Here is a 10,544-nt window from a genome sequence, read left to right on the forward strand (position 1 = left end):
GGGGACTCCAGCATGGCGGGTGCCTCTAACTTAAATCAGAGGCAAAGCCAAATTCTCCAGGTCATTGTTACCCAGCTAGGCAATGTGGGAAGCAACTGTTTGGCACAATATGCTTGTTTCTGATTTAGTCAATGTCTATTTAACTTCTGCAAATTAAGCCCTAGTGCAAGGGCTCAGAACTTGCTAATTTTTTTCAAAGATTCATTTATTTTTAGCTTGGAGAGAAGGAGAGTGCACACACTGGGGCAGGAGCAGGGGCAGAGGGAGAAAAAGAATCCTCAAGCTGAGAGTCCAAGAGTTTTGTGAATTCTGAACACGATGCTCCACTGTTCCAAGTCACTGTTTTCCAAACTTTTTTGACTAAGACTTATAGTAAGAAACTTATGTTTAAGTCGTGATTTTTATACTCACAAAGCACACAGGCACCACCACTACCCATATAACTGAAATAAATTTCAGGGCACCCTACTGAGCCTATCTGCCTCACTTCCAGATAGTTCTTATTTTGTTTTTTAAAATGCTAATCACGACCCAGTGAACCAACATCACTACCCACCAATGTGCGATGACTCCCTTGGAGACTGAAAAGCACCATTCTCAACTGGGGGGGCGGGGGGTGGGGGAGGTGTAACTGTACTTCCAGACCACAGAGTGAGCGAGAGCAGACCGTATCTGCCCAGAACACCGAGGTGTGGGAACAGAGGCCAGGCCTGGGCAGGCAATGTGCTCAAGAGTCCAGCAGTATTAAAGATTTCAGTGGGCAAAGGCAAGGGGCACTAATGCGGACACCTCTCCACCCAGAATGAAAAGACAGTGTGGACATGTGGCCCCTCCAGCAGGCTGCCCAGGTAGGCTATCCTGCATTCTGAAGCGAATGTTTTACAAAGACAGACGGAAGGCTGGGGGCTCCCCTCACAGCCCAGCCATGACACCAGCCAGCAGACAAACACTCCTTCCTCCTCTCCTGCTTGGAGTTTTCAGTGCCTTTAAAATGTCCTCCAAGTTGTAGGCCAGACTCCAGCAACCCATCCAGCCAACTTTCCAACTTCATGGACCCCCCCCCCCACTGCTGGAGAGGGCTCCCTTTCTTCTCAGTTCTGCCTTTATCCCACCTGCCCACCCCCCTATAAACCATACAAATTCAGATTTCTAATTTCCACAAGAAAGCTGCAAATCCCCAAGTGAAGCCACTCTCCCAACCTGGTGCTCTGGCGGAGGTGAGGGTCAGAGGCAGCTCTAGAGGCCAAGGCACTGCCTTCTGGCCATTGCCCTGAGCCAAGGCCACTGACAACACGCATACAAACGAGGAGGGGACAAGCAGAAGGTGCCTGCTTCCCATCCATCCTACTCCAAGGATCAGGTCATGACCCCGTCTTCCCCCCCAATTTAGGTTAATCATCCCCCTTTTCTCTACTTTTAGAGCAGCAGAGCAGGCAGGGGCTAGGCTGCTGGGTGGTCTCCCTTGGCACTCAAGTACTGTGCCACCTGTTCAATCCTGGGGTGTCCTGGGGGTGTTGGTCAGGCTCCCTAACTAGTCCACAAGCTTCCTGAAGGCAGGGACTCAGATGCTTCTCTAAGTACAGGGCAGTAGGGGACTTACTCTCTTAAGTACTCAGATACAGCACCATGGCGGTGGAGGGGGTGTGGGTGGGGGGCCGCATCGTGGAGAAACACGGCAGCAGATATAAGGGAGCACAGTTTCCACGTGGTTCCGGCACAGCTGCCTCTGTGGTGTCATTCAAGGGGCCCTCTGGGAAGAAAATGGAGGGGGTGGAAGTGGGCGGGGTCGAGCGAGGTTGGTAGTAGGCGGCAGAGCAGGGCTGTGGGAGAGAGAATCCACTGAACGTGGGACATCAGCCCCCGGCGTGCTGGGTGCGGGAACTGGAGTCACGAGCTCACTAAGTAAATGTCCTGCACGAGGCCACCTTACAAACATGGGAGAGAAACCTCACAAGTCTTACAAACAGGACCCTTAGAACAGGGAGAGAAAGATCTGAAGTAGAGGGCGGCAACGATGCAGCACGACAAACTGATACATGCCTGAGAACGATTTGCCAAGAAACATAATTTTCCTGGGGGCGTTTGGGATCGGAGTCTGATTCCTGACCAGCCACTGAGGCCAACGGTGGGGCAGGCGGGCAGGAACTAAGCCCGAATCCCTGAGAGGGGGCGGGAGGGTGCTGCGTGGGCGGCCAGGGGACCTCCGGCGCCCCTCGCCTGCCCCCTACCCCCACTTCCTCCGACGACTCCCTGGAGGCCGAGGGGCGGGGAAAACGCGCGGCGGTCTTGCATCAGACGAAAAGCGGGTACGGCGTTTGCTGCCCTAGCCCGGCCGCCTTGCCTGCAGCCTCTCCAGCTGCCACGAGACAGGCTGGGGCCCCTGGGAAAGCTGGACTCGGCCAGACTAAGGAGGACTTAGTCCGGGAAGGATCGCGGGTCCCTGGGCTCCCCGCGCGGAAGCCCCTTTGGTGCCCCTTCCCCCCGCCGTGTAGGGCTGCCAGGGCCACTGTGCGCGAAGGCTCCGGGGAGGCGCGCGCTGGCATCCCGCGGGCAGCCCGCGAGGCCAGCTGGAGCAGCCTGCACTTTGCAGCGCTCGCGGGAGGCCAGCTAACGTGAAACACGCGGTTGCAAACTGAACGCAAAGTCTGCATCCTGCAGCTCGCCGCAGTTTGCTTCTCCCTCCCCCAGCCCCCAATCTCGGGAGGCCCCAGGATAGACTGGAACCGGGGACGGGGAGTGGGGGCGGGGCGCGCTGGCCCCGGCGCGGGCCGGCGGGTTTCGGCAGGAGATGCCAACGAACCCTTGTCCCTCTCCCGCTCGTCCTACCTGCAGCTCGGCTATCAGCTCCTCTTTGCTCAGGTTCTGCTTCTCCACCACCTGCAGCCCTCCATCTTGCAGGATCTTCCGGCAGCAAGGGTCCAGGCTATCACTGATGAGCACTTTCCGCAGATTTGCAAAGGCCATTGCTGGAGTCGGCCTCGGAGTCGGCCGCTTGCTCGCGGGGCAGAAGCACCTAAGACGCTGTAGTTCCGGTAACTGGGCAGGATTCTTGAGCTCCCGCTCCCCTTTTATCTCCCCCTTCTGCTCCTACCGCCTCCTTCTGATTGGACGAAAATACTCTAACTCTCGGAGACTCCGCCTCCTCCTCGAGGCTCGAGCCTTCAGTTCCCCGCCCACTTTATTATTCTCCCGCGATGAATTTCTCAATCTCAGCGAAAGCCGTTGCCTACACCTGGTGAACATGGAAACACAATTTGCGCTGACTAGCTGATTCCTATCTCACCCTGAGAGAAATGTTTCAGGTTCACTTCTTTCTTCCGAAGAACGTATTCAGTAATTCCTTCACAAGCGTTTACTCCGCGCATCTGTTATGTGCAAGGCACCGTCCTGGATACTGAAGGGGCTGGGACATCCTCCGGTGGGCTGACACCGAGGGTACCAAAGGCAGACCGGAAAATTACATAGTGAAAACCAGTAAGAAACTCCCTGAGACCTCACAAAGCAGTGCTTAATTACAAATGAAGGATGCCTTGAGAATTATGCGTTTGAAAGAGAACAGGGACCAGGATGCATTCAGAGCAGCCAGAATTTGCGTTCAAGCTCCCCAAGTTCCTCTTCCTCCACTTTCTTTCTAATTAGGAAAAGACAAAAGGATGTATGAAGTCAGTCTGATCTAATTTGTATATGACCAAGGAGACACTTCCCAGCTCTTAACTCCTTTATGTTTAAACCCCACAACAAAACGTGCCTATCCTATGCCCCTCTTTCTAGAAATACTAGCCGGGGTGGTGGTGGGGGGAATCCATTTGGGGTTATTTAAGGCCCTCTAGGATCAGAAGCAGAGGAGAAGCAGGCATGCTCCTAGGTGAATGAGAATTCAGTTTATCCAGCAGTGAGCTGTCCTCAGCCAGTGTGCGCCCTGGTCCTGAGAAACACCCAGCTTCGCCTGGGAGCACCAAGAAGGCTTCCAGCAATGCTGCCTTTCATAAGACACTCTGATGCTCCTAGAAGGGCAGGTCTCTGAGAAGACCTGAGGATATGGTGATAAGTAAAATATTATCTGCCTTCAAGCTGTTCTTTGTCAATTGTCTAATCTTGAAATAACCAGGGAGAGAAGAAGTGACATTTACAGAGGCTCAGGGCGTGAAGACTAGCTGAAGGAGATGCCTAGGGGTCCCAGAAACCAAAGTGCAGAAAGGTCAGGCTGCCCAGCAGGGGCCTTGCCCTGGGAAGGAGTTGAACCTCACTCCAAAGTAATAGAGTGGCCCAAGTGACTTTTTAGGTGGGATCTGCTTACACTAGCTGAGCTGAACTCTGGCACTGCTAATGGAGATAATATCTCTCTGCACCGCTCCCCTTCCTCCACCCCATTCCCACCGTTCACCCCTACCTCCAACATCAACTGTAAGTGGAGGATTTTGCTTGTACAATCAGCCTAGGAGCAGAGGAAATATTATCTCCCCCACCCCATGCTATGGCTTCCATCCATAAAATAGGAACTTTGGCCTTCTTGGAAGTATTGAAAATAACTCTGCCATTCTTTTAAGACCCCTCACTCCCTCCCCTCCCTGAGCCCCAGGCCCTTGGGAAGAGAGACATTCTGATTAGTGAGTTTAGGAGAAAGGTCCTAGTGGCAGCCCAGGCCAGCTCCTGCTTAGTTCTGTCTTTTGGAGCTGAAACCCACAAATAATGTGCCTGCTTCCTTGCATAGTGGTGAGCCCACCAGGCCCCACCACACACATCTGAGGGGGCAGGAGCCACAGCAGCCTAGCTACTCTGTCTTTATAGGATAAGGTCCATGGGAGAGAAGGAAAGGGGAAAGGTAGGAATCCTATTTTTTTACTTGGAGCCCGGCAGTGATCTCCAAAGTCACATTAGGAGTAAATCATGTTTTGATAAGTAAGTGATGTATTGTCATCTGCAAAACAGGCACATCTGAATTTGAATCCCAGCTTCTGAAATTACTGATTAAGTGACCTTGGGCAAATTACATGGTTTCTCTTAGACTTAGTTTTCTTCTCTGTAGTATGGGGCTAATAGGAGAATGCATACTTCATAAGATTGTTGTGACAAAATGCAAAGCACTCACATCAGTTCAATCTGTAATGCTTGGCATTCATTCATTCATTCATTCATTCAATCAGACAACCAACACATATTTATTGAGAGCCCGTTAGGTGCCGGGCACTGCTGAGGGTGCTGGGAATGAAGCCTTGAAGGGGACAAACATGGTCCCTGCTCTCATGTTCTGTTTGGAGCCAGAAAATAAATAAGTGAAAAATGGAACAAGATAACCTCAGGATGTTTAAGTATGATGAAGAATACAAAACAGAATGACATGATAGAGAGGCTGGGATGTGGGGGCATTCATGTTAGACTTTACAACCGGGAAGGGGCTTTCCAAGAAAAAGATACTTCTGCTGACACTGAAATAAGTCACTTTGCAAAGAGTGGAGGAAAGGGAATTCTAGGCAGAGGGTAAAGCAGAACAAGTCTGGCACATTCAAGGAACTTGTTCCCAGATATTCCTGTAGCACTTACTGTGTGCCGGGCGCAATGCCACGGCCCAGGATAACAACGCTGAACAAGTCACACTCGGTGCCTGCCCTCCGGGGACTTGTGGTCTAACACATGAGTGTGTGTGCTGTGTGCAGCCCAGTCAGACAGTCAGGAAAATATCTGAGAAGAGCAGCACTTAAGCTGAGATCTGAAGGTGGAGGAAGAGCCAGGGGAGAACATTTGGAAGAGTATTCAGGGGGGAAAAGGACAGTAAGAATAAAGTCACTTGGGTAGGAAAGATCATCTGTCATACAGAGATGAAAGGGGGAATGAGGCACGAGATGAGAGACAGAGATCAAGAGATGACAGAGCGCTCGGGCCATGTAAATAGTCTGAACTTCTGTGGATACAAATTAAAAACTCAGTTTAAACTGGTTCGAGGTGTCTGAGAAGATCAAACGTAGACAGAAATGAGCTCAGACTGGTGTCATTGGCAATCTGTCTCTCTCCCCTTCTCTGCTTTATCTGACTTCGCTTCATTTCCAGAAAAGCAAGATGTGGCAAGAATGTCCCCAGTTAACAAAGACTGTAAGATTCAGTCAAAAATTCTAAGCAGTTTTGCAATCCTAGAAGATTGTACTCGTTTTCTAAGAATTGCCACAATATTTTCTTTCTTTCTTTTTTAATATATTTATTTATTTATTTGACAGAGAGAGAGAGAGAGAGAGAGAGAGACAGCCAGAGAGGGAACATAAGCAGCAGGAGTGGGAGAGGGAAAAGAAGTCTTCCCATGGAGCAGGGAGCCCGAGTCGGGGCTTGATCCCAGGACCCTGGAATCATGACCTGAGCTGAAGGCAGACGCTTAATGACTGAGCCACCCAGGCACCCACCACAATATTCTCATACCTGATCCTCATTGGTCAGCAGGGGTCATGGTTCCATCCCTGAACCTATCCCTGAGGCCGGGGGAATGGTTATGCTGACTGGTCAGTCCTGAAGATAGCACCCACTTCACATCTGAGGAAAGTTCCATCTGGAATATATGCAAAGACTGAGAGGAAAGTGGGTCCCCTGAGGAAGCTTCAGGGAGCTAAACCAAAAGAAGGGGAGTGGGGATTGGAGGGCAGCTGGTGACACCCACAGCTGACCACTCCACCAGGCTGAGGGGGTTAGATTTTATTTGAAGTAGAATGGGAAACCACTGAGGTTTAGTTATAAGGAGGGGAAGGTATTAAGTTTTAAAATGATCATTCTATATTTTACACCAAAAAGACTCCTTTTTACAGTGCTGTTTCGATTGTTATTATGATAATGATGACAGTGAAAATCATGGTGACAACGATTAGCAGAGAGGTGGGTCCCTTGTTGGGCACCTGGAATGACTCAGGAAAGCACAGTCAGAACTTGAAAAGGCAGTTCTCAAACAGTGAAACTAGCAGGAATCAATGAATGGATGAAGTTAACCACCTGAGAAAGGAACCCATCCTGAGAGCCGGTAAATGTCTGAAAAAGTTTTGGGAACAACCAGATCAAAATTAAGAGAAAAATACTCCTTCATCCAAATACTACCAAATATTAAAAAGAAAAAAAAATCCTCTTAGCTAATCAATTGTATTGTAATTTTTCCGCAGGAAGAATATATTAATGGAAAGGCTGGTCTGCGTGTTCAAAAAGATGGTCCAAGGTGAGTCTTGGCTTTTACCCAGCACTGTTCCAGAAGAGAGGGAGACTGCATGTGACAGACAGGTGTGGTCAGTAGCAAGGTGTACTTTGACTTGGTACAGGGAGAATTCTCCAGATTTAATCATAGTTTGTATAAAAAAAATCCCTTCTGATTCTGCAACTCCTTTCCTTTGTTGTTCTTCTGAATACCTATTTTATTTTCCAGATACCTTGATTTCAGTAAAGGATTGCTGAGTGGATCTGTTTCTCACCAGATCTCATTGTCAGGTCCTGTGGCAAAAGGAGAAACAGGCAGAAGCCAAAAGGCTGTTTTCTTTTTTAAAATATATTTTTTTATTTTTTATTAACATATAATGTATTATTAGCCCCAGGGGTACAGGTCTGTGAATCACCAGGTTTACACACTTCACAGCACTCACCATAGCACATATCTTCCCCAAAGTCCAGAACCCAACCACCTTCTCTTGACCCCTCTCCTCCAGGCAACCCTCAGTTTGTTTTGCGAGATTAAGAGTCTCTTATGGTTTGCCTCTCTCCCGACCCCATCTTGTTTCATTTATTCTTTTCCTACACCCCCAAGCCCCCCAAGTTGCCTCTCAACTTCCTCATATCAGGAAGATCATATAATAATTGTCTTTCTCTGATTGACTTATTTTCCTCAGCATAATACCCTCTAATTCCATCCACATCGGCCCAAATTGCAAGATTTCCTTCCTTTTGATGGCTGCATAGCATTCCATTGTGTATATATACCACATCTTCTTTATCCATTAATCTGTTGATGGACATCTAGGTTCTTTCCATAGTTTGGCTATTGTGGACATTGCTGCTATAAACATTTGGGTGCACATGCCCCTTTGGATCACTACATTTGTATCTTTAGGGTAAATGCCTAGTAGTGCAATTGCTGGGTCATAGGGTAGTTCTATTTTCAACTTTTTGAGGAACCTCCATGCTGTTTTCCAGAGCGGTTGCACCAGCTTGCATTCCTGCCAACAATGTAGGAGGGTTTCCCAAAAGGCTGTGTTTTTAAGGGCTCCTGTCAGCAGGAGAATGCTGTCAGGCAACAAGGGTTGAGGGAATTCGGCATAGTCACTAGATACACAACCTCCCTGTTCATGAACACAAGAGTAAGGGGGAGCAAAGTATTTGACCCCAAAACATGCACTATGGCATGTGGATTATTTGGAACTAAAGGCAATCAGGGCCCAGCAGTCTCAAGAAGAAAAGGATTATTAGCAGAAACGACTTCTTATCTGAAAGACCTATCCACATGGCAGGACAGCAACAAATTACAAAACATTTGCTCTTCTTACCATCCTGTGAATTACCCTCTTCCCCTTTGAAGCTCAGGCCTCTACCCTATTCCTTAGCTCGGAGGGTATATAGTCTGTCGCATGATTTGACCTTGGGTCTCATATTCTAATAGGGCTTTGACACATACATAATTACATTTTTTTCTCCTATTAATCTGTCTTATGTGAATTTAATTACTAGGCCAGCCAAAAGAATCTAGAGGAATAGATGAAAAATTTTCCTCCCCTGTAGGAGAATTTGGGTTTATATTCTTGTCTCTTGTGAGTTAGGCTAGTGGTAGTCTCTAAAGCTCTGATCAACATAACACTAACTTCCCTCTGAGATCTCAGGTTCTCTTCTCAATACTTTTAACTACAATGTCTCAAAATCTCTTTAGGTCACTGAACTCTATAAGAAGCTGAGGAAAGCTATAAAACCACTCACCTTCTAAATTGTGCATACAGTTTTTGGAATTCACATACCTTTTATAGCCTACTCCTGGGCCTCCTAAGATCCCTCAAAACTCTTGTGAGATGTCCATATTTACATGGATTAGGCATGGTAACAATGTGAAAAATAGTCATAGTGATAATACAAATATTTATTGATCATTTTAAAGTGTTAGCTAAGTATAACTCAAGAAATCTTCACAATTCTGTGGTATAGGTGCCACTATTTTTTGGTAAGTCTGAGACACATATTTAGCCCAGCTTTACAATTTAGAGAAGTAAAATGACTTACCAAAAGTTACATGACAATAGGTTGTAAAGTTATGATTACAGCATTTCTTAAATCTCTAGTCAGACTTCTAATTGTGCTGTCCTCACGTTTTTAAAAATAAAATAAAAAGTCCTCCTTTCTCTAAAATAGTATACTCAATTTAGAAATAACAATACCGGTGTGCCTGGGTGGTAAAGTCAGTTAAGTGTCTGATTCTTGGTTTTGGCTCAGGCCAGGTGTGGCTCGGTCTCAAGGTCAGGAGATCCAGCCCTGCGTGTGTCCCTGCACTCAGCGTGGAGTCTCCTTAAGATTCTCTCTCTTCCTCTCCCTCTGCTCCTCCCCACCCCATACTTGTGTGCTTTCTGTCTCAAAGAAATAAATAAATCTTAAAAAAAAAAAAAAGAAACAATACAGTAGGCTTTCATGTTGTAGCTATTTTTTTTTAAGTAAACTCTACTCTAATGTGGGGCTTGAACTCATGACCCCAAGATCAAGAGTCACATGCTCTATCAACTGAACCAGTCATCCTTGTGGGGTACTCTGATTGGATGGGGGGGGTCACCAAATGTGGGGCATCCCAATTGGGTTGGGGCTGGCAGGACCAGTGGTGAAAGAATTCGCTGGAGGCAAAACCAAAGAAAAAGTTTATTGAATATGCCGTAAGGGAGCAGTGGGCAGGAGAGCTAAGGAGAGACTATCTACAACCAAGTCGTGGTGAGAGGCCACTGCTCTACGGCAGAGTGAGACAGTATGGGGATATAGGGAATCTCCCACTTCTTTGGTAATTCTAGGAACTCTGCCTGTTGTAATTGGTTCAATGGCCATTTTGAGGTGGGTCGTTTAATGAACCCCTTGCCTTCAGCTTGGTGGTTACAGTGGGGCCTTCTGCCTTGCTCAGGTGTCCATTGCTCAAGCCTGTTTCCCAAAAGTGGCCTCTTCAAGGCGCCCCTCGAATGTTAAAACTATTGACGACAGGCAGAAATCAGGATTCTGTGTTGCCTGAGAAATTGTCCGAGATGTTGATATTTACCGAGAAGTGTGAATCTTGATCTGATAAGCTGGTCTGTGATGGCTCCCCAGAGATGGCCACACCCTAATGCCCACAACTGGAAACTACCTTATATGGTAGAAAGGACTTTGCAGATGTGATTATGCTACAGAGTTTGGGGTGGGGGGAAGATGATCGTGGATTGTCTGGGTGGAGTGATGGAATGACAAGGGTCGTCACAGAGGGACACAGGGAGACCCAGGAGAGAGTAGCTGTGTGGTGATGGAATCAGAGATTGGAATGACGTGCTTTGAAAATGGGGGAAGGGCCTCAAGCCAGATACACAGGAGGCCTCTAG

General features: G+C 47.8%; 1 protein-coding gene across 1 annotated transcript in view; it reads right to left on the minus strand.

Annotated features, from left to right (window-relative positions):
• Window positions 1–3,061, minus strand: part of PHGDH (phosphoglycerate dehydrogenase) — a 31,123-nt gene extending 28,062 nt beyond the window's left edge. The window contains exon 1 of the mRNA XM_004771041.3: window positions 2,827–3,061. Within this exon, the coding sequence (XP_004771098.1) occupies window positions 2,827–2,964 (138 nt within the window). The 5' untranslated portion in view covers window positions 2,965–3,061. The remainder of the gene's footprint in view (window positions 1–2,826) is intronic.
• Window positions 3,062–10,544: the final 7,483 nt, after the last annotated feature.

This window comes from Mustela putorius, unplaced genomic scaffold, assembly GCF_011764305.1.
Source record: "Mustela putorius furo isolate JIRA1106 unplaced genomic scaffold, ASM1176430v1.1 tig00000585_pilon_pilon_pilon, whole genome shotgun sequence".
NCBI classification, from domain to species: Eukaryota; Metazoa; Chordata; class Mammalia; order Carnivora; family Mustelidae; genus Mustela; species Mustela putorius.